Genomic DNA, 25,507 nt, shown 5'->3' on the forward strand with positions numbered 1-25,507 from the left:
GCTGCTGAATTTCAGAATGATGCTGAATGCAAATCGGTGCATCGATTGGCAAATTTGTCCAGCGGAGATGAGTTGGTTACCCGGACACCAAGCTTTGATGCTTCTTCATGTAATATCCGAAAAATAGCTTAACAGTGGTTGGTGATTGCCGTTGCAGGCACCGAGTTATCGAGCATTCGGTTCGCCGTCCGTCCCGGGTAAAGGGTGGCCAACCCCAATCGAATGCATACTTTAACCCCTGCAAAAGGGACAACCTCTCCTCGTGGTTGGTGTCCTTTCGGGGGTGTGTTTGGTGGTTGACGTCTGTGCGAATCGGTGTGTGTGCGTGGGGGGGGGGGGGGAGGATGGGTGCAGGAGGCGAAAACGCGATGCTGGGGGAGGTATAAATTTAACTGTCTAGACAGAGTAGATCTGTAATCTAGTCTCGACAGCTTCAGACGCACAAGTGTGAGTACATTTTCGGTTAGGTGGTGCAGATGTTTGGTTACGAATAGCCGAGAGAGTGAGAGAGAGCGAACCAAACTACAATAGGGTTTCTGATGATAGAGAGAGAGAGAGAGAGAGCGAAAGATATAGGAAGAGAGAGATAGAGGGAGTCCGCAATAAGTGTTGGGATGAATTGGGAGATCCGAACCGGAGGTGGCCGACAGCAACGCGGACGAAAAAGCAATACCAGGGGTTGAGGATGTCTGATCGTGGCAGGTCCTGTGAACCTGTCGCTTTCGGCGACTTTTATTCTTTTGCTAAGCGGGAGGGAGTTATTTGAAATAACGTGTAATTGTATAATATACAATGGGTTTGTAATGACACAAAATGTGTATGTGGTGTGTGGCATCCTTTTGAAAAACTGTCATGCAGACAGAACTCGAAATCCCCATCTGTGAAATCTGAGACTCGTTAGCTATTATTACTGTTTTGTTGAAGAACATAACAAACGGAAGGTGAATTATAATTTTGAATGCACACATGAAAGCGGTCATAAAACAGTTGAAAATAGAGAATGTTATTGTTTGAGATAAATATCTTTGTGTGCTGTTATTGTAAAGGGGTTGCATAATAAATGAAAAATCTTTCCAGAACAAAGTTGATCGATTATTCGTTGGGCAGTTTTCACAGGTTGCAATGAGGCAATAAAAACAATGCTTAGGACTTAATGAATATTTTAAGTTCATAAACTTTTAAATGTAGAAAACTTCAGCTACCGTCCTTATTACCATAACGCAAGAGATAATGGACGTAAAGAACTATCTTGTAAGAATTAGACTTAGAATTAGTGTTGTAAGATATGCAAATAGGCACCGAATAGTGGATGGCAGGGTTAAGCGTTTACACCCAATTAAGGTAAAACTAAACAAGAAAAAAACATCTACCAACTTTTCAAACTTTATCGACCGTGCAAATACAAGGTTAAATCGTTTCTCATTAGCTGCTACTGCAAAACGACACACAGATTGCTTCCCTTGGCATTGGAGATTAAAAAGATAAAAACAAATGTCTAAAACTAAGGCAACAATTTGTAATGAAGCAAAGCTAATGAAATAATATCGAATTAGCCCCGTCTAAGGGTGCGTTCATGCATCTTCCGGTAGCGTTTGTTGGTGTGATGCGGCATTAATGAGAGCGAAGAAACGTCCGCGCGGTCGCGATTATGTGTACGAGTTAGCCAGCCGGAACGTAGATTATGGTGTGTACGAAGGGTCCGATTTCAATTTATCAAACGCATCTTGTTAATATTACAGAAGGGTTTCACAACCTTCCTGCTAGGCCGTCCAGTTAGGTGGAGGCGGCAAATGAAACAAAATAAAAAGGTGGTCAGCTTAATTAGCAACGTGTTAGGCTTATCGTGCTAATATTTTGCAGCCCTGTGACCCCGGCTGCTTCAGCTGAACGATGGCTACCCTAAATCTTTAACGGACTTCAAGGTTTGTTGAAAGAAGTTAACCAGAAACGAGATTATTATTGCTCTGTGAAGTGGTCATCAAGATGTCTGTGGAAAGGAGATTGATTGGACCGCATGTCTTTTCAATTTACAGGGCAGTGCTCAGGGCTGATTGAAAATTATTTCCCGAGGACGAGGAGACAACCAAGGCGTCAAAGTCGAGCGGCACAGACAAGCCATCACTTTGATGTGATAGATTCAATCAAGCTGAAACCGTAGCGAGGAATTAGAATTATTGTAATACAGTTTTGAGTGACTAATATGGGAGCGTACTTTTAAAAGTAATTTTAAACCCCTTCTATCAAGGATATGAAGTTTTGCAATGTTTGGCGTTAGAGTGCTCTCTCGAGTGAGCAAACAGTCCTGTGCTCCTGGTGCCTGGACCGGAGCTGCACATATTCTCTTACCACCATAACTCACTCACTCACTCTTCTTAGTGTGCACGGCACGGACGTTTAGCATTCAGACTGTTCATCTCTTTCCCCCGATGTCTGGCACAATACGAACGTAAATATTGTCTACAATCTCCACAATCCCTGGGTGTGGGATTGTACAGTATCCAGCTGATGTTTTTTGTTGTTGTTGTTATTGTTGTTGTTGTTGTTTTTGGGCGAGGGAGATCCAAGCAGAATCGTCGTCGGTTTGGGGTCGGAGTCTCACAGACACGCCGTTTTGCGAGGGAGAGCCATTTCGGAGCGTTGAGTGCAACGAGAGAATGTGGCTGGCTGGCTGGAAATGATGAGTGTGAAAAGGATCTCGGGATGAGTAAGTCTAGACCCGGCTAGACCAGACACCAGACAGACGCAGTAGTACACTACTCACACCTCTCCCCTCGTCTCCCTCATAGTATGTAGTGGAAAGGGGCAGACTGGCGTACAAACTCTGACTCTCGTATGCTGCGTTCATTGAACTTGTGCTCGTCGTTACGTGCGCACTGGTAGCTCTCATTCCAGAATATTGTCAGGATTCACAAAGATTCGTACTTTGGCTGCGGCAGTCAGCCGGCTGTGTGGGATGAGCTCGCCGGTACCAAGCGTTCGTTTGGTGGGGATTTGGAAAAGTAGTAGACGCACGGGCGACAAAAACGCTGCAAATTTCTGAAAATGCTGAATAAAAAACCAAAGTTTTATTCGATAGGCGTGCAAAACTAAAGCCGTAATAAAACTGGTAATCGGCTTAGTGCATTCAAACACATTATAGTTAAATGTTCATCTGTATGGTTTTGCATTAGAAAAATGCACCGTTTATCTGAGTTGTCTTTTTGCGTAGTAAAAATAATGAGTTTGCTTTATGTTGTTGTATTGTTTGAGTTTTACCGTTTGAAAATTAGGGGGCTTTGTTATGGCTTCGTTTTGGCTGGATTCTAATTTAAAAGGTTATAACACATTATTCTTTTAGTATCGTTTCATTTTATTTGTATTAGATCTCTTCTCGAAAAACTCTTGCCGATCTGAGTTTAGTGTTTAAAACGATAACCCTTCTTCTTCTTTTGTTTAATGACCTACGGGGTCATGTTGGATTCATGCAGGGTTGCTAGACTGAATTTACCACGAAATTCAATAATAAGTCATTGAAAGACCAGACGTGACTTACAAGTGATTATGGCACTGTATTGCTCATAATACCATTCGATATATTGTTGAAACAGCGTTACAGAAGTAAGATTTTGCAAAATCTCATGTCACGATTATTGTGATTGAAAAAGAGCCATTTGGAAACGACTGGACGATTTATAATCAGAGATTGTACATTGATAAACGTTACAAAATGTGTTTATTATATTCATATGACTCTAACAATGTAAATAATCATTATAGAATTATCATTAAAAGAATAATAATCTCGTCTGGGAAGTTTTGATTTTTTTTATGAAAACGGAGAATTCAAACAGATTTGAATCTTACAAAGCTTTAAGAGGTATTCACAAGAAAATAACAATATTAGTGAGTTCACTTTCTGACCGTTCACCTTGTGTTTCCTTTTTGTTACTATAGAAATTATTAAAACACGTGTTTTAGAAGACGATAATTTCAACATGGAACCTCACTGCACAGTATGTCTCGCAACTTAGTCATCGGTCTATGAGCTATTCTTGGTTAAACAGTAACCATGATCGTTTTGTTGATCTTCCTTCCTGTCGTCTGCTCATCTAGTCTGCATTGCATTCTGATGAGTTAACTAGAGGACGCGGGAACCATTAACCGTGAAGTGACATTGTTCTGCGGCTGGTCACTGCTAAATCTACCGAACAGCGGTCGTTCGCTGCAGATCGCTCGATGGGTGAACATAATTTGTTATATTCTAATTTGCCCTTGCACGCTGCTGTGCTTGGGGTCGCATAATGACCTGGTGCTAAAAATGCTCCAGTGATGCGCGTGCGACGGCTGCACACAGGAAGAATAAACTTTGGAAGCGAAGTGGATGTAAATTGTATTCATAAATTCTGCGAATGTGTCTATTTCCCAGACGATGAGGGTTAAGCATTCACTCGGGGTAGATCGACCACCGGGCTGGTGGGGGGAGGGGAAAGGGCAGGAAAGAAGATTAACGCAGCGTGCTCCACGGTGTGCTCCACGGAAGAGCATGGTGCATGTGAATCAATTTTTGGACCATTCCTCGCTCGAAACCAGCTCGCCATGGGAAACTTTGTCACGAATGGTGGTATCAATGCCGGGAGTGAAGAGCTGATGTGAGCCGAGCGATCGCGTTTGATTCCCGAGTGGGCAGTTAAAGCGCTGGTGGTGGTAGACGCAGCTGGCTTATCTGTCTGCTGCCGGTTCTTGGCGTTCTCTCACGAGACACAGGCTTTATGGGATTTCAAGCTGACCTTTGGGAAAACGACTGGCCCTCACCTGAGCGACCGAATGGTCGGCCTAGATCCAAAAGCCCAGCGTTAAGTGAATTGCTTGCAGAAAAGAATGAACGACGCACGATGACAAAGAAGGAGATGGTGCGATGATGTTCGTGCGGGGGGGGAAGTCGCGGCGATACGGGAGACGATGAAGACACTGAAACTATACGTACGGAGCCAGTCAGTCATAATTGGAACCACCGGTGTTATTTTTTAAACCCCACTCCCATCCTGAGGCTAAGCCAGTTTCCCAGGAGAAATGTGATACACATAACCGTAAGTGGTTGCACGGTTATGCAAATGGAATGTCGGAGGGTGTAACGGCGAGAGCCAAACGGGAAGGGCCCGTGCACAGGAACGTGTAGCGTCGTGGAAGAAGTTGATTGAAATCGCACTAATTGATTGCTCAATTACGGCCGCCTGGGATCTTCTCAGAATAAAAACTTAAAGGTCGGACCAAAGAGAGGCGTTCTCGGTTTGGGGCTATTCTTTTTTTATCCGGTGTTGCATGCAGAGCAATGCAGCTAAAAGGAACCTTAAAATTGTAATTTAATTATCTTCTGGTAACTAATTTCGTCGCAAAAAACACATACACACATGCACCTTACCCATCGTAACTGTGTGTATGTAAAAAAACCCTCACACGCTGCTATAAAACAGCTAAGTGGTGTCGATACACGGTGGAATGCGCAGGTTTTAGTCGCCTGGGATAAAAACAGTCTGCGGAAGTTGAGCGAAGTGAGAAGAGACAGACCGATCACAAGAAATAAAGACGCATCAAGCAATCCATTGACGTTAACGCACGATGATGGATTGAGATAGTTTTTTTTTAGCTGAGGATATAATTCCCCAACGGGCTACACCGTTGCAACAATGTTGCAGAGAGGCATCTGTTATCGTTCGTATGCGCGTTTTTTGGGGCGTTAGCGTGCTGGATGAGCGGGATGTGAGCAACGACTATCATAATCTAACAGCTGGTAATCAGCAGTGACTCTAAATGATGGTATCTTACCTTGATGTACATTCGGTAATCTGAGAAGTGGCATGGTTTTAATTCCAAATTAATGCTTACCTGTGTATTGAGCACTATGGTACGGATACTGCTAGGGTGTAATTTAAAACATGTTGCCGTCAGAAACGGATAAATGTTTGCATGTTAAGAAGCGCTTATAATGAGTTATGCTTGAATAAATACGGAATGCTCATTATTTGAAGCAAGTTTTGAACAGTCACAAGTTTTTTTGTTTTGTGTTTTGTTTGAGAACTAGCTGTCAGTAATAGGATATGAGTGTCCTGCTGCATCACTTATACGTGCTATGAAAGACTCATGATTGATGTATGTTGAAATTTTTAACATAAACCACTATAATGAATCCATTTGGTAAATGGGGTTTGATGGCATCACTCAGGGTAAATGGGGCCATTAGTCAATAATGCATTAACAGTCAAATGTGATCAAGGTGATCTATTTTAAATAGAAACTAGGACTGATTTCTAACTCATTGGGAAGGTAAGGTGTTGTATTTATAGGATTGCTCAGTTTGTCTGTAGTTTGATGACATGGTGGCATGATGTCGTAAAGCCATAATTATTGTTCACATCTTCGTGCCTTGTTTTATTTTGTTCATAAGTTATACGCAATATTCGTTGTTCAATTTCTGACTTGATTGAGTACCTTGGTACATATTTGTTTACTGATTAATCAGGCTTGAATCGCTTCTGTATTTATTCTGGCCAAACCTTAACAATAGATGATTTGCAGTAACGAATCGTTGTTTCGTCCGAAGTCCCAACTTTAACCAAAAATTTCATTGTGAAATACTTAGAAAATCAGAGTACAGTATTTCCCCGAGTTACGCGAATAATGCGTTCCGGAGACATTCGCGTACCTCGGATTTTCGCGTAAGTCGAATATCACGTTTTTGATGCAAAATATTGGTGATAAATGGTTATTTTTTGATAAAATTTTGTGGTTTTATGCACAAACTTACTTAACTGAATGTGTTATGTTTTATGCACAAACTTAAAATTAAAAATTTGCGTAACTATGGGAAAGACTGCATTCAATAAGCGTGGAATTATTATTTTTTTTAGTTTCTAGGAACTGTCCAATGATTTAATGTTTGAAAATATGTCATAGATGTATTGGATACAAAAAGCTAGGTATTGTACTATTATCATCTACGTAGCTGCTTCGACTTACATTACAGGGGCTCTCATAGTGTTGGGACACATCCTTGACTATTTATTTTGGGAAGTGAGCTTCAACTGCACTTTATGACACCCTTTTGGGACAGGAGTCTTGGAAATTCCTGTTGCGTTTGTCAATAATTCGAAAATCAATTTGTCGAAATAAAGAATCAATAACTTTTCCCACAACTAAGAGGATTGCTGAAAAACTCTGCAAGTTACATATAGATATATCAATTGTTGTTTCAAAATAGTAAAAAAAGTTTAATATGTTTGTGTTGTATGTTTTCCATTATAATTCTATTATAATACTATAAAACAAATATTTTCAGTTCATCATTCAATCTTATTTTATAAATGATTTGCTATGATTCTATGCTATGACCCAAATGCAAACCAGCTTTTCTAAGTAGCAATTATTATAAAAAACAATAAAACAATATTTTCGGTCCGTGCAACAAAAAAAAAAATTATCTTACATTTCGTGTGTTTCAAGAATTAATACACTTAATTCAATCCCAGACCAACATGGAAAAATCCTAGACACACAGGTGCAAAAGAGAAAGTCGTACTGTAGAACGATTTTTCTCTCATCACGCCAACACAATGCACCGGGAATCAAGAGACTGAGGCGTGCTGAGTGCGAAAAATTATCCGACCGTCTAGAGAAATCCATCGGCAGTGCGTCCTACGACGGTTGTACCATCCTTACGCTTCGGACATGGTCGGATGCAAACCAGGGCGGCGGTCTACCAGACAATTGACACTGGCAAGTGGGAATGAGTTAGCGAGCAAGCATAGCGGAGCAACCGGGGGATATGGACTGGGAACAGCAGACTGGGCACGGGTGGTGATAGCACGGACGGGAGGGTGAATAGTCTCGAACCCGAACCTACGTCAACAGTGCGCAACTTTGGTATGGCGCCCTAGTACGTCGCTTGTCTGCGCCGTTTTTCCGCCCGTCAGTTTTCCAGCGTCTCTTTCACTCGCACTGTCTGCAGTCCGCGTCTGGCGGTCGTCCGCTTTCGTCAACCGACGGGCTATAGGTTTTCCCAAACCTCACTTTCCATTTTCGCTTTCCCGGGTTCGGGTTTTCCCTTTTGACGCCCCGGACGAACGTCGATGAGGAGAGCTTTTCCGTTTTCTATGTTTTTTTTCTTCCTCCAAGGGTCGACCATAGACGTACTACGCGCTTGACGTTACTCGCTTTGCGTTAGTGTAGAGCGTTTATGTTTGAAGCCCACGCTCTCTCTGGTGTTGGTGGCCGTGTTCTTCGATGCATTTGCGCTGTAAATGCTATGTGCGAGCCCGACATTAACGAACCGCCGTTTTGGGATGTGTCCACGTGAAGGTAGAATGGGCACGAGCTGGCTGGGTGTTGTTGTATGTACTATGCGAACAGCGTTGGAGTAATTTATCTTGACAGTGTGGAAAATCAGGAACCTTGTAGTGCGGTGGGCTTCCGTAGCTAGTGTGTGTTGGTATATACGCACACTGTGCAAGGCAATGACCCTCGGTTCGATTTGGAGCATCGTCTGGCTATCCTGGTTACCAGCTCTATCCCTGCTGTGAGCGGTGCGGTATCCCGGTTACACAGTGCAACACTGTCGTGTGGCAATATGTGTGCCGTCCGTCCGTCGTTGTAGGGGAAATTGAGTTTGCAAGCGAGAAAGTATACGGAAGTATGTGTGATCAACCAAACTGAAGAACCTTCGAGTTCTTCTACCCTTTGCGAATTAGTTTTGTTTTTATGAGTGTGTGTATGTGTGTATGTGGCACGTTTAAGAGTGTACATAAGCGAGCCGCGTTGCATTGCATTTTTGTTACGCCGGTGTGAGGTAGGTTCATATGTTTCCTGTTTTACACGGCAAAACGAACGAACCAAACCGACCTCACTTCTGTAGCGGTTGTTCCACCCGGCAGGAAGTAATGAACTTTCACCCTCCCAGGTGCGTGCTGCACTTCCATTCCATCTGCAAATCCTTAAAAACGTCCCCCGTTTATCGAGGACTTTTGTGGTTGTAAAATTTGGCGTATCGTTAGAGATGTGAACGAGATATCGTTTTTTGTGGTTGTCGCTTTTTCCATGACGGGGCACGAGTATTGAACAAATTGGACAGCCGAATCCGTTAATCTGTGTGAGAGAGAATTCGTTTGTTCCGCTGTGAACATAATCTTTTCTAAAGAGACCAATGGAGAGTCGCTAACGAGAGATTAAGAATGGGTTCAAAAAACCTCTGTATCATGTTTGTCAAAAGAAGACTTCAGCGTGATCATTCCGGAAGAAGCAGTTGTATGTGCACACGGATGGCGAAACATAAAATGGTTCTACACAACGCCAGTCTCAGCTTTGTGGGTATGCATGTATATAAAATTAACTACAGTGGTGTAAAAAGCGATGATAAAGCTGCCATTGTTCAAACTAACACACAACCGAACTGTTGGGAAATATGCGATAGAAGGAAGTGTCTGCAAACTTTTCCAGCATTGGTTAGTGGATGTGGCTCTCTTTTAAGATGACGAAAAAAGATAGAGAAACGTTGCTGCCTGTTTATTTGTTTGTTTGCTTTGATATTAGCCATAATGTAATTAATAACTTTCGAGTCCTAAGATCTCGATCTCATCGCCAAGAGTCAAAACAAACACAAAATTATGTTGTATGTTTCCAACAACAATGTTTTTTTAGTAATGTTTCGATCCAATAACTTATCTTAAAATTCGAAAATGTTGATTTTGCTATTCAAAACTTCCCATAGAATCTCTGCCCATATCAAACGAGTTGTCAAACTTCTCACATGCCCTAAGCTTCACCGCGTTGGTCATTGGTCCCTTCACAGCTGTTAGCCTTGAAATGGTACAGCCAACGACAGCCAGCCAGTTAATTGCACGAAGAATCCGGTGTAATGCATGGCAAGCATCACAGCAAATCGAATCCTCCTGTTCGCAATTTTGTCAGTTTGGTGACCGAACAGCAACACCTGCTGCCTTGGTTATAGCTACCCGTCTGCTTGTTTTTCGGCGTTGTTGCTTGTGTCGCCGTTCTTAAGCTGCGTTGCGAACTAAGACACATTATCTTAAGGGCGATGCGTGCTTAATCTTGCTCCGCTTATGCACGAAACACGTGGCTGTCGATCGAAAGCTGGTTTCTAGTGCAAAGTGTCGTTTTGTGTTAGTGTGAAGTTTAAGCCGAATATGGTTTGTGCCGAATGGCGAAGGAGGACTTAGATGGGCATGAAGCAGCCGCTGGTAGCAGCGATATTACGCAAATGCGTTGGAAGAGATTTGCGGTGGAGAACATTGCATTGAAAAGCAAATTAATTAAATAACATGCCTTCAAAAAAATATATTACCCTAATGTGACTTTACTATTCTTCTTGCCTCTTTCTTACAGGTTATTTGCTAACACGAGTGGAAGGCAAAATAGGCTCCCCCGAAAAACCGCTTTCCGATTTGGGTTTGATATCGTATCGATCGTATTGGAAAGATGTGTTGCTTGCCTATTTATGCTCCCGGCCTGGTACTACACTTAGCATCAAAGATATCTCACAGGTATGTGTTTTATGACACTATTTACGAAGAATTATTCTTTGACACATTATTAGTAGTATAATTAGTATTATTATTAGTAGTGTATTATTAGTAGTGAGTCAGTCTCATGGTACAGTCGTCAACACGCACGACTTAACAACATGCCCGTCATGGGTTCAAGCCCCAAATATACCGTGCTGCCATACGTAGGACTGACTATCTTGCAATGGGGGGTAATCTAAATATGTCACTGAAAGCCAACCCCACAAGTGGGTACAGGCAGGCCTTGACCGACAACGGTTGTTGAGCCAAAAAGAAGAATAAGATTCTTTGATAGTAACATATTTGCGTGCATTTCGTGTTGGCCACTTGTAAAAATTCTTAAAGTAAAAATTCTTAATGTTAAGGTCTAACGTTCTACCAGTGCAGTGTTAGTTAGATCGATTTTGAATTATTCTTTGCATCGTACAATATTATTCCAACATTGCTTTCGTACCGTTCCCAGTAATAGCCTCACAGTATGCTCACAGCAAGCATAATTGCAATTAAATTCTTTACAATTCGCCAGAAGTGTCGCTTTTCCTGGTATTGATCTCCGATAAAATTGAACAAGTTTCGTTGCAGTGACACTTTGGTCATTATTGTCTTTTTCCTCCGATCGCTTGTATGTGATCCATCATCAAACGTGTCGTAAAGATCGCACAAGCTTTGAATAATTAGATCATTTACTCGGACAGCTGTCGTTTGCACGCTTGTTCAAGCGGCGTAAGATGGTGAATTGCTTTTTTTTAGTTTTATTATTTTCTCCAGAAGAGTAATGTTTTTGGTAGCATGATAAGCGATGTTTCACACCTCAAATATGATTGCCATCACTTTATGAAGCTGATTAACTAATTAAATAACCATTAGTTCAGCGTGATTAATGTACCATCAAATAGTGAGACTTTTTTTTGCGATGCGTTGCTTGATGTTCATACATGCTGCACATGTTTTATCCCCATTGCAACGGTGCAGCGAGCAGCTGCGAACTGTGCACGATAGATCGGAGATAGGGCAGTGTTCAATTTTTGGAATCAAATTTGAAAAATGGCAAATATTTCTTATTCGCTCCTTTTTTTTTGTTTGCTTCTCGTTTCCCATGGTGCGAAAAGTATTGTTAATAATGTATGCTTTCTCTTAAACTTTTCCAGGAAATGGCGATCAACTCTTATGATATTGTCAGTACGCTTCAGGCTCTCGGTATGATGAAATACTGGAAGGGAAAGCATATCATACTAAAAAAGCTGGTGAGTACATTAATGGGTTAAGGTAGAAGATAACAATTATAGAAACTTGATGTAATTTTGTTTTGTTCAAATGTGCGTTTGGTTGTATACTTACTTTACGAATTTCACAATATGTTTTAATCTATGATTTTTAATCAATAGCAAACGAAGAGAATGGCAAATATAGTATAACGAAGTCTAATTATTACCTCGAACAAGAACCATAATTGTGTCTGCAGAGCTAATCTTTCTGTTATTGTATTTGTCCTAATCACATGCATTTGAGAGCTATAGGTTGATTTCTTAACCATTAATGAATGATGGCAAATGATAGGAATGAAGTTAGAACTAGGCATGTTTGCAAAGAACTCTGTAGCAGCCCGCTCTTCCGTCGTCGCTTTTTCGCGGGTCGCAGGGGCATTATTAGATGCCATCATATTTTATTGTTATGGCTCTTAATGCTTACGTTCATCGATTTGAGGCAAAAACAATACAATTTGGCAATGTTAATGTGTGGTCATTTTCAAATGTGTGAATCGGTATCATCATTGTATCATATCTATGGAGCGTTTTGGTTGTTTTTGTTATTAAATTACTGTTAAGGTTCACATCAAACTGAAAGTGTGCCGAATTACGATTATCGTTGAGTCGCTGGATGTGGAAATGTGTAGCAGCTGGAAAAATTATATGAAATGGGTTGAAAATTGTATTGATAACGATAATTTTGCACAACAATAATTGTAAAATTATTGCAAACAATTTACTTTTAAAGCTAATTATCCATTATTGTTCAATTGCATTGCAACACAAACTCTGGTTAGTTTCATCCGTTAGCCATGGTCAGGTGCAGCGTAGATGTGTGCGCATGCTAAAACATTACATACGCCAATAACCCTTCCGGGCTGGTAATCGTAAAACGGTGGTAGGTTCGTTATCGGATCGATTGTGCATCCTCCTTTTTACTCGGTTACCACCGGGACTATCACTGGGGTAAGCAGTCGATTTGCAATCGATCCTAATTACAGTTATTGCATGCTGGTTTCTGGCATTCTGTGTTGAAACAAAAGGCATCAGGTATACTGGTTTCTACTGGGATATGGTTGATCAGCTCCTTAACGCGTACGTGCCGAAATTGATTGACCACGAACATTGTTAATGGTTTCGACAGGTCGATGGCAACATTGTATCCTGTTGCGCTGTTTGCCTTATCCTTCTACGACGGTAAGGTTTTGCTGTGAAGGCTAATGAAGCAAAATCGATTGAAGATGCTAATGGTGCGCTAATTAACATTCCTCAATCATTTTCGGACGATGGCAGAACACCTTGCCAATGATCAATGGTATCCAAAGTGGATAGTGTGAGTGTTCTGTGAGTTTTGTATTAGTTACTAAATCTTCTTTACAGTTTCAAAACACCAGCAGAATGTTCTTAATTTTGCACCGCAACAAACGTTACGATCGTGGGCCTTAGAAAGCACCCGGCCCCACAGCAGCAGCAGTGTTCCGTTGAACCTGATTGCAAATAAATTGACACTAATGATATTCGCAGCTGGTGCCGTCGTTGCGTTCGACCGGATTACGTACGTTTGTTTTTTCTAATGAACCTCAATACAAAAAAGCACACCACAGAAATGCCCTGCGTTTGCCATGATCCTGCTACTTGATCTCGCAACCATTAGAGGGTCCCGTTGCATGGGAAGAAGATACTTATCAAGGTAGAAAAGTAAACAACTTTACCTCTCGGCCATTCCCTCTGCAACGCCGAGCACCGATCGTCGTCGCTTTCATTTTGGTGCACGGCTTAAATTCAACACGCTTCTCGATCGGTGATCGAACGATTAACCTCACAGCTTAGCTCTTTCGGGCAAAGGTTTGCAGGAGGGCGGCAAATTAAAATGCACATCTTAAAGGCGGCGCTATAGCAACGGCTCGTAAAGTTACCGATCGTATGATGTGCTAAATACTGCCGAATCCCTTTCATGAGAGAAGTTAGGATATGTTGCAAGCTGCTTCACCCACAGGTGTGCCAAACACGCACGGTGTGGTCTAACAGTTTCAGGCGCTGCTCTGTCGAGACCAACGACGGTTGGTGAAGGTGGTGAGCTTTGCTTCGACGTTAAGTTTGATTTGAAAGCTTATCGTTCGAAAGCAATTTGGGCAGATGCGAATTCCAATGCACCTGCTGGTATGTTTAGCCTCTTGCTTGGGTTTATTTTCGTACGGGATTGAAATTGTCATGTTTGTATAAGATACATATTGAGCTTTCGGATATTTCAGACGGTGCCTGAATATGAATAATAATAAAAAAGATATTTATTGGCATATCAATGTTTTATAGAGTTCCTCCACTTTATCTGAGACTTTTGGCATAATTTCATGCAATGTGAAATGATGTCGTACAATAATGCTACAGTGGAGAGAACAAGTATATCAAACAAAATTGGTAAGGGCTATTTTTCTGCTAATTTTAATTTGATGATTCTTAGGTTTATTGGTAGAACTTGTAATAGTATCAACTCTGCTGTGTACTGATCTCATTTGACAACGTTAAATACCGATTTGTATAACAAAAAGAGGTAGTTGAAGTGAAATATATGGTTAATTACATACCTTTTTCCAGCACAAACAAACGATGTTAAGATGCCTATGAACATTATTTAACTATACGTAAACATTTAACGTCCAACTGAAATGCTGATGTATTTCTGAACATTATTCAATCGCTACTAAACATTTGCTATCTCAAATATTAACATACGTTTATATTCCCCGGTTTCGCGTCTATACATCAAATTTTCTTCCAATTAAATTGTTTGCAGACTGATTTTTATTGTATTTGTGCTTATTTGATAGTCAATAAATAATTTAGTAGGTATCGAAATAAGTTATTGACGAGTAATTTCTATCTATTTTTGTAACAGGCTAAAGGCTAAAATAAAAGACCACAAAGCAAACGTATTAACTTATGCGTTTCAATTGTTCAGTTACGATTGAACGATGTAGGGTATCAGTATTTCATCAGTTGGACGTCGAATATTTAGTTACAGTTGAACGATGTTCAAAAGCAGCTTAACATTGTTTATTTGGGCTCGAAAGCGGTGTATTTATTTATTTATTTATTATTATAAAGTATCGAGCCTCCATGGCCTACATACACAATTAAAACTAATGTCTTATAAACTATGTGTTCCTAAAATTAGACATAATGCATTCTCGTATGACACTAGAACATTTTGGTATACTAAAGGACAGGTCTATAACATTTGAAAATAAATTAAAATTCTTGGACATCAATAGCAACGGATCCCTAGCACAGAAAAGACGATAACGAAAATCAGTTATTAAAAATTGTCGAGTTCTTAAAGGTCTAGTAGGGACATAAAAATTTACTTGACTTAGCAATAGAGGTGCATCGATTCTTCCAGTTAATAGTTTAAAAATAAAAATTCCTTGGGCAACCATTCTTCTCTTTTCCAAAGTTTCAAGCCCTAACAACTGACACCTCGTATGATAAGCTGGTAGTACGTCGTTATGTCTCCACGGAAGCCGCTTAATAGCTACCCGGGTAAATTTTCGCTGGATCCTCTCAAGCCTCTCAATTCTAGTAACTTGCTCCGGAAACCAAGCAACTGAAGCGTACTCAATCAAAGGACGAACAAGGCAACAGTAAAGTGATTTTAAACAGAGAGGGTCATGAAACATTTTGCTACTTCTAATTATTTGTCCAAGAGTCCTGTTGGCCCTAGCAATTACGTCGTCAAATTGTTTGTCTAAATAAAGTTTAGTGTCTAATATAATGCCTAAGTCCCTAACAGTTTCAGATCGAGGCAATGAAGTGTCAGAAAGAACATAATTAAAACATAAAGGAGCTCTCGCACGAGTAAACGAAATAACCGAGCACTTACTGACGTTGAGTGACAAACAGTTTAAGGAACACCAATTATTAAAAATAGAAAGAAAGCCTTGCAATCGGAGACAGTCATTAGAACTACGCACAGGAAAGTACATTTTAAGGTCATCTGCGTATAGTAGAACCGGGCAGTCAGGTATAGCGTAGACAATGTCGTTAATAAAGAGATTAAATAATAGAGGCCCTAAAATGCTGCCTTGAGGAACACCAGATACCCTGCTAAATTCACTAGAGATGCAATCCCCAATCTTAACACGTACTGAACGACACGATAGGTAGGAATTCAGCCACTTAACTATACTGATATGAAAACCAAGCTTTAAAAGTTTGCTCGTCAAAGTATGGATATTGACGCTATCGAAAGCAGAGTGAAAATCAGTATAAACAGTATCTACTTGGAACCCTTTGTCTAGCTGCTTGTAAGTAAAATGCAAGAACTGCACTAAGTTTGTGACGGTGGAGCGTCCAGGTAGGAAGCCATGTTGCAAAGGTGTATCATTTTACATTCGGAGAAAGGCCATATCATCAAATGAAATCAAATGAATTCTGTACGATCATAAACCATTGGCAGATAAGTTGAAGAAGGAATCCAAAGGTAGGGTTATTCTGATGCATATTAATCCAAATGTATCGATAAAGATGTCTTCATGTATGAGCAGTAAATAATCCACCATGAAAAACAATTGATTGTTATCATGGTAAAATCCTTATTTTCGACTAAGTACGACCCTATGTGGAAAAGTGATAGTTAGATCGGGATGTTTTTCTCCATCAACGTTCTATCCAAACTTAAAAGTTTGAATGAATTCAATGAATAATTGAATGTTTGAAAAATAGTACCAAGCACAAAATAAATCAATGAAGATAACGCCTATCCGCTCGGTAAGCTCGCCTAGTGGGATATACAAATATTTTTGGAAGATTCATAGGTTTTGTAAAAAAAACTAATAATCTTATGTAGTTTATCTCATTTTCCCACAAAAATAACCTTTCAGGAGAAAAAAACAATAAAATTATAACAACAAAAAATCATAGACGATAACATGTTTTCTCAGTTCCAATATACGGAATTGAAATAAAACCTCACATTTCGTAAGCAGCTGATTTAATTAACTACGATGCAAGAAACTTCCAATGGCCCTCATTATTTTCAAAATTCATTGCCAGGCGGGTTGCTACGATTCCAGAAGGTTGCATCTGAATTTTCCTGAGATAATTCACCTTTTGCGTTCAGTACCACCTGTATGAAGCTGTATGCTAAGCGCCTTGCGCAATGCAGTGCCGTGCATCCAACCCAACAGCAAGTGAGCCTCTCTTTTTGCTTGTGCATTCGCATATTCCTCATTGATACACACGATGCTCTAAAGGGTCTACTGATTTAGTCCTGGTGTGTGTAACGAATTCTTATTAACAAAAAAGGTCCGTTTTGAAATGTTAATGAGTAATCATCAACGATGAGCTTATCGCGATCGGTTACTTCATTTGAATTTTGAGTGCGTATACCTGGAAGGTGTCCCCACCTCGACCCTCCCTTCCAATTTAGCTTAACAGAAGGATGACTTGTTATGAAGATTAGTTTTGTTTTAATTGAAGAATACTTTCCCTGATTTGAGATACGCAGCGCCCGTAACGTTGTCCCTTTCGCTTCCAGCTGCACTGCCGTACGCAATCGTTACGATGTAATTGGTCAAAACTACAGCACCAATTGCTAATTTTTGTTGCTGCCTACCTCTTTGCTGATCGGTATCACCAGCCGATCTTTTAGTTTACAAATTGTAGCAACAATCGATGCGCTTGGCCGATCTGTGTTAGATATCGTCAGCTACTTGGCGCAGTAAAACAGCTCACTAGCTAACGGTACCTGATTGGTACGCTTCAACAAATTTGACAGTTTGATGAAACGACGATCCCTCTCCAACATCATCAGCTGGTGGTCAACCGCTGTCACGCAACTCGGCAAGCCGTTTAAGCAGGTCGTTTCGCAAAGAGGAAGCAACGAAGTCGTCGCTACAGCACGCCGCTACTGTTTTAGCGCGTTCTGGACTGTCAATAAGCAAATAGCTTCGATCACGATCACTAGAGCAGATCGGGGCAAAAGCGCTTCGGCATAAGTTAGGTAAAAGCGTATGCGCCCGCTACCCTGCTCGGACGATCCTCGCCGCCTATGGTTATGGGTTGTGAGGCATTCCACCTCGCAGATGACCTCGTTGGTTTATCTGTTTCCCTTACGCGCGCGTGCGCGCGGCCACACTTTTGGTAGAAGGCTAGCGTTTCCCGTCCCGCTCGTTGGGGCTTGTGAAATGAGGTGCTCCGGAACTTTTTGGCCCGTATCTCGCTAATTAGCGTGTAATTGCTCTTTTGATGGACGTTTCCGGGATTTCGCCCGTTGCGAAAACTGAAACTTTGCGAAGCGGCAGAGACAACGAGGAGGAAGGGGCTCGGTCGATTTAGTTTGCCGAAGGCTAGTAGCTAACAATTGTGGTTACCTCTTTGCGGTGGTGCTCCTTAACGTCGAGCAAACAAGTGGCCACTGTAGGGCTAGGTCCATCTTCAGGTGTCTTAAAGAGTGGCACTGTGTAATGCATGATGGTGAGCTTTTCACAAGTAACGAGGGTTATTGCTATAGCATAGGTCAGTTATTTAAGAAGAAGTCTAAAGACACGTTCGTGGCTCACATGAAGCTGCTGACATTTATACCTGTAAAAAATACAGTTTTTTTATATTCTTGTTGATATATTTTTGTAGTATTTGTTAAATATTGTTTTTTTTTTAATACTTGTTAATTTGTGCTGGTAATTTTAAAACAAACCTTACAACACTTACTAAGTTAGTATGATTACTATACTATACTTACCATCATACTATTGCCTCACTGTCCTAAATGGTCATGTAAGCCAACATTTTAACTATTTGTTTATTTATTTATTTATTTCATTGAGTATTACGGCCCTTCGTAACTTCATTTGAAATACATTAACTTATATTTTAAACTCAATTGCTAGTTATGTTTTTGAGGCTACATACTATTATGATGTTAACCTTTTAAGTCTTAAAAGGCAATAGAATTGTCTCAACATATACGGTGCAGAGCACCTTCCTATGGCGGGATATATAATGCGTTTTTGCTTACGAACCAAATTGGGTACTCAAGATACCGCCCTTTGGCAGCGTAAGATCATTATGCCCAGCTAACGAGTTGCGTTTGATCTGATCATTTTTAATCTTTTATACAAGCCTGTTGTAGCATAAACAGCTTGTTAGTCAATACTATAATCATTCCAGTTATTGCATTCTGCGCCTATCGTAATTTATATGTAATTGAGAATTGAGACAGAATCGATAACCTTGCAAGCTCGTTCGAAATTAAGCCATTTGCACCTTTCACCAAATGCAGTGAATATCAAAAAATGGCCAAAAAAGATCATTGTCGCTTTTTTTTTTCTTTTATCTGAAGTTCAATGATCGATACAGTTCAGCATTATGCTTGCATCTGTTTATCTTACTGTGTTGTTAAGATTACCTATTATGTTCGTCTTAAGTTGAAATGCTTTGGTGGACAGCGTACAGACCCGAAAGACTGTGTGCACTTAATAGCAGGAGGGGCGCATTGAATTGCCGATTAAAAAATATAATAAAAAATGCAATGTTTAATCTTCATCCTTATCACTTTCTGCTCGGGCAAATAATGACAGGCCTTGGCCGTAGCCTTACCACGTACTAAATGGGATTCTCTCTAATTAGCTTAAGTTGTTTTGTTTAATATCTTTTAGCAGAGCCGCAACTGAATATTGCAACGCAATTTCGTGCACGCGAAAGTGTCTGTTAATGGCACATTAAATGTGTACTGCTCGTGTAGACATTCCTTTCCGTGTAGATTGGTTTTGCTTTAGCGAATTTTTAATATGGGTTTTTTCTGTGTATTGAAAATCATAAGTTATCATTTAAACATTAGTGTAGCTTGAGCACTGTTGAACAAACGATTTCAAATTATTGAAAGAACACACCATTATACTGCTATGCGTTCACTAAACGTTGCGTTGTGTTGTTTTGCAGGACGTTCTGGATGAGTACGAGGAGCGTGTAAAGCGCCGCGGCAATATGCCTAAGATCGATCAATCCTGCCTAAAGTGGACACCGTTCGTTGCTCCTACCCCATCAACACCATCATCCTAGCGCCAACCACACATGAATAACGTTCATGCGCTGTACAACAACACGGGCCATTCTGCACCAGGAGCTAATAATTGTTTGTCCAAAAACAGTTTTCGAGGCGTTTTCTAGATCGGTTTGGTGCTTGTTTTAAGTATCTTTGAATTCTAATTTCTTCAGGGGTTTTTTTTTTAATTTTTAATTTTATTTTGCGTGTACAGTAAGTAAGGTACATAGTTGGCTAGAGTATTTTGAAGAAACGCACATAAAATCCTCAGTGTACAGAATATACTTATTACAAGTTAGGTTTAATGGAAATCTTTGGCAAACAAATAACTTTGCTAACTTAGAGAAGAGGTAGAATGAAGAGATAATTGTAACATAAATATATCGTGGTAGATTTACTTCGAGAAACTTATTATATGATCATGCAGGTAGATAACAGTAATTACTTTACATGTCTTCAAATTTTAATGTCTACACATTGCAGTATGACACTTTTAGATATTGTGTTATTTATGTCTATTTTTTATTTAATTAGAAACGGAAAGATATAGGATAAACTAATTTTAAATAAATTTATGTAAACAAATATGATCAATTGAAACACTGCATGCTGTCTACATTTCCTTTATTAATGAAAATACATTCAATATGCATTGTAAACAGGAAAGAAATGAAATATCATCTACAAATTTCTTTAAAATTTTGAGCTTTTGTATGTTCTGTGTGGGAAAAGGGAGTAAATTTAGAGAATAATCTTATATCCACTAATACTAGGAAGCGAAATATACCGCAAAAAGGCATGGTTCAAACTAGTCTTGTGGATCACCATAACGAAGCCAACCTTTTCCCACCATTGCTTAAGATACTGGGCTCTTGCGACGTTGCATGAATCATCGTGCAAGGAAAAATTCCACTCATTTCCTGGTGCGTCACTATGTTGGGAATTTCCGATGCAAAACAACAAACTGGTTCGACATCATACGCGGCCGTTTTCTGTTGTTGCACGTGAACCAATCATATCTTGCTCGACGCAATCTTTTGTTTTTTGTTGTTGTTTGTGTGTATGTGTTTTCTTAGCCCTTCCAAGGAGAGAGTAAATCTATGCTACATGCCTTCGCTGAGTCACTCAAAAGCGTCAGAAATGGTACTATCGGTTTCTTTTTATATTGTCAGCACAGTTTGGAGAGATATATCTGCACAAATTAAAGGAAACATTTTCTTTTTTGTATGTTCTTAGAACGATGGTCGTTTGAATTATGAATAGTATGGTTCGGTCTAATTATTATTATTATGTTTGTATTAAAAATCATACTTTTGTTTTCCATTTTTTGAAATATATTTATTAAATTGTTTTCAAAACTAAAATCAATCAAGTGAATTGCTTTACTAAGCGGCATTCCTGAACTATTGAAATGACTATCGTTGTAAGATATAACAGTTCGTCAAGAACTTTCGACCACCTTGCGCTTGTGTTGAAAATTCCCCCTCTTTTTCAATAACGATAAACAAACCGTCCCGCACGGTTATGTTTCATTTAATTTTATTTACGCTTCCTATGGGCTTTCCTGTCCATTGAAGGCACCGTTCCAAATTACCATCATTATACGCAATCGAGCAACACGCGAATGACGTTAAACTGTAGCAAAACTGTCGCCCCGGCGATGTGAAGAATTCGAAAATTAATGAGTTTAGGCAGAAGCCAAACGAAGCAGCATAACTTATCCATTTCACAGGTAAGAAGTTTAAGTTAATTGAAATGACCGATAAGTAAAGCGTCCCATCATCGCCGATCACGGTTAATAGCAGCAAAATAACAAAAAGAAAAAAAAAGAACCACTCGGTTTGGATTGTTTCAGTGCTTCGCTTTTCGAACACCGATCGGTTTATATTTAATTCCATCCCGGCCTCTTACGACGTGTGTCCCGCTTTACTTGCAAGGTTACTGTAAAGGTTCAGTTAATGATAGGTTTGCAGGAAGAAGCTGCCGATCGTAGCAATCTCCTTCGCGGAAGTCGCTTTCGGTAGGATACTCGGTAGGTGGTGTATGTAGGTCGCACTGTCGCTTGCCAAACCCGGTGACGAACCTGACGATGAAAGATGACGAGGAAGACGTGCATGATGCAAAATTGAGGTGAATTATCATATTATCGGATGTTGTCGGATAATGCCAGGTGATGGTTGACTCGTGCTGCAGTGCGGAATGTGCATCGGCGATCGCGATGAACGCATGTATCGCTCTGTGATCGTCACCTGGTGGTGTTGTTTTATGCTTTGCTCAATAAATGGTTGGTAGAAGAGAAGCGATCGTGTTGAAATATGAATGGTGTTTTCAGCAGCACTGAAGTGGTTTAGCTTACATTTTGTTTATTCACTTGTGATAATTGTGTACATTGTGGATAAGGTGCTTCCGTGGTTTAGCATGAAAGTATATTTCGCCACTTTTCATACAAAAATGCAAAACGACGATATTTCTGAATGTGATGTTGGGAAACTGGATAAGTAAATATGTTTCTGGTTATAATTTGGTTATAGTTAGGGTCTTAAAACTCCCAAGCTCTCTTAATGTATTTATAGCTATTCTTCTTCTTCTTTGGCTCAACAACCGTTATCGGTCAAGGCCTGCCTGTACCACTTGCGGGCTTGGCTTTCAGTAACTTATTGATTTCCCCCCATAGCAGGATAGTCAATCCTACGTATGGCGGCACGGTCTATTTGGGGCTTGAACCCCTTGACGGGTATGTTGTTAAGTCGTACGAGTTGACGACTGTACTACGAGCCCGTACTAAAGCTATTAATATTATTCATTATTATAGCTATTGCAATCAATCGTTTCCTTTTTCGGATCCTAATTGTGCGCGAAATCGTAATACAAATTAAAAACCAAATTATACTGGATTTGATTGATTTCTCCTATTATGGCACCTATTTTTATTCTTGACATCTTCTAGGCAAGAATTTGTGCTGGTTTCTTAACTTATTTCTTAACTCATTTTGGAAAACAATTGGCATTTATGATTGTTCATCAATAGTGCAACATCGTATTTAAGGACAATTAAGAACATAAATAAAGCTACCGAATATTTTGATTGAATTTCAATGCAAATGAACCGACTGCTGCTAATAATTGTTGTTTTTAACTTATTGGAGTTGAGTTCTGGATTATGATAAGAAGGAGGAAAAAGCCGATAGTACCTATGTGAATAACGCGATTACAACACGGGTGACAAATGTTTGCTCGTACCCTCTGTCGGTGTCCGAGGCCTTTGCCGGAAAAGACCATTCGTTACCACATCACTGTATCCAATGGTTTGCCCACAGGTTCTTTACGGACCTAGGTGAGCCTGTCCCAGAGGAAAAACGATACTGAATGGTTCGAAGACCACACACAGACACACCACACTATCCACTTCAACAAGACATGTTCACGTGTCCCGTCGAAGAATAGGAAATTCGTCCTCCTCTAGGCGCCACAGTCTGTGCTTTACGTAACCATATCTTCTTTCTGGTGTTAGTTATTCACGCACTCACTCGTGGCGCATGTTGAAACCATGTCGAACAGTGGTGTTACACGTTTGCGTTACCGTTAGTGTCTCCTGTTTTCCCACGTGGGTGTCCGACGTGAGTATGCGAAAGTAAGCGAAAGACTGTCGCCGCCTAGCTAGATCCAGAATGGTGCAACGGCACCTCCCGGGGAAACACCGTACGCGGTCAATCTCACGTTGCAGCAGCGTGATCGCGAGTCCCACGAATGAGTCAAATCGAGGAAAAAATAGAAAACCGGCAGCAAGGCTGACGAATTATGCACCAGCGTCACCCGGAATCTACGGCAGTGCGAAGCGCCAGCCGAAGCCTTTGCGCTTACCTGGCGTATCGTGTTTTCTCACTGCGTAAGGCTTTACTTAATCATGGCGATAAGGAGATTCCCGCCATAAAACCGACGATTGCAAACGGAGCTTACGCTGTACCCATTCACACGACAAATGAGCTGTGGGATGATTCGAGTTGCTTCCGCCCAGCAGGAGAAGCCTTGTGTGCTAGAGATTCATTCGATGGGAACCAGCCATCGCAGATCACTTTCGCGCAACCGGTTGCACGAAGGAATCAAAACCGCAAGGAACATGAACTGCTTGAGAGAAAGAAATCATATGAAGATGTATCGAATGTTCGCCACACGCGGTGTCTGGTACAGCTGACGTTTTATGCGGTAAAGTTATGAATAAAGCGATAAGATCGTTGGAAGCATTAATTGCCGGCTGCAACATGAGTGTGGATTGACTAGTGATCATCGAGTGCATTTCAAGTGCCGCGATGAGATAAACTGTAAAGGAATGTACAACCCAACTAGTATTGACAATGTTTTAATTAATTATATCGTTGGTCTCGTAAAATTGAAATGCGTTAACCTAAATCCTGTGCTAGTCTTAAGCCTATAACTTTGTTTTTTTTCTCTTCTTTTAGTACAATCTTCAGTACAATGGCCTCTTATGTGGTCTAAAGAACTTAAGAATGATCGTATTTCCTTTTATATCTTGATTAAAAGGAGCCAATGTGTGATGTTTAAAAAAAGTTCGATGAAGATCAAAATAGGCATAGGACAAGCTAAAACATCGAGACATGGACAACAAAAATTATTAGAGAGTGTTGCCTCCTAAATTCAATACATTAGAATTACTTTGATTGTAGTACTCTAGTCAACTCGCACGACTTAACAATTAGTGGTACAAGCAGGTAGATCAAGACCAACAACGATATGTTAGGTATATTTTTTCAGGGCCTTGATGATTTCGGTAATTCACATAAATGTATATAGCTCTGTTACTTTATAATTTCAAATTTGCTGCCCCGACACAATTATATTTCAATATAATCTTCTAAATAACGAGAACCATCTTATCCTAGCACATTATCACGACGGTTCGGTTGCAATAACCTCCTACCTCATTACCACTTAATGTTCTATGTTTCGTACTCTTGAAAAATCTCCTATTTTTTATTTAACTCGAACTAGCTCGAATATGCTGACGTAACTGACTAACGGATAGATTAAAATCTGCTGATAACCCTATCCTATTATAAACTTCTATCATTTTGAGCAGTGGATCATTGGCACCAAAACCAGTCGATCTAAAGGGGCTTCTTAGTAGCTCTCTACTTCTAAGGCCTCTACAGGGAGTAGAAAATCAAATAAAATTTAGAATATCGGGTGCATCGACATCGGCAATACATAAAGTGAGCATAAAAAAAATCTTATGCGCATTAGACCATTCCAAGAAAGTGGCAACATTCCAGGCTCTGGATTTTCGCTAGATGCTGAATATTATGAATGACAGATAGACCACATTCGATGAACCAGTTAAATTTGACAAAATACGATTTGTCTGTGATGAAGATGGTTATTTGCACGCGTAAGAGAACAACGTTATAAATCTCATTTCATCTTAAAAATCACACAAATATTAGTAAAAAAAACACACACAAATAGTAGCAATATGGTACAATGAATTCATTTCAAGATCTCCATTGGATTCTATTAAATACTCAAATGTGTCCATTTTTAGTGCAAACGTTACACTTCAATAATGTTCTCGTCTTCATCTTCTATTTGGCGTAACGTCCTACGCGGACATGCTATACAGGCTTTCGAGACTTAACCCATTACCACGTAGCCGG

At 40.2% G+C, this 25,507-nt stretch overlaps 1 protein-coding gene across 1 annotated transcript in view; it reads left to right on the top strand.

Annotated features, from left to right (window-relative positions):
- LOC120903007 (histone acetyltransferase KAT7) overlaps positions 1-20,438 on the top strand; it is a 61,885-nt gene extending 41,447 nt beyond the window's left edge. Inside the window, exons 6-8 of the mRNA XM_040312167.1 lie at positions 10,372-10,529; positions 11,699-11,794; positions 19,736-20,438. Coding sequence (XP_040168101.1) covers positions 10,372-10,529; positions 11,699-11,794; positions 19,736-19,855 — 374 coding nt within the window. The 3' untranslated portion in view covers positions 19,856-20,438. The remainder of the gene's footprint in view (positions 1-10,371; positions 10,530-11,698; positions 11,795-19,735) is intronic.
- The last annotated feature ends 5,069 nt before the right edge of the window (positions 20,439-25,507 follow it).

The sequence above is a fragment of the Anopheles arabiensis genome, chromosome 3 (assembly GCF_016920715.1).
Source record: "Anopheles arabiensis isolate DONGOLA chromosome 3, AaraD3, whole genome shotgun sequence".
Taxonomy (NCBI): Eukaryota; Metazoa; Arthropoda; class Insecta; order Diptera; family Culicidae; genus Anopheles; species Anopheles arabiensis.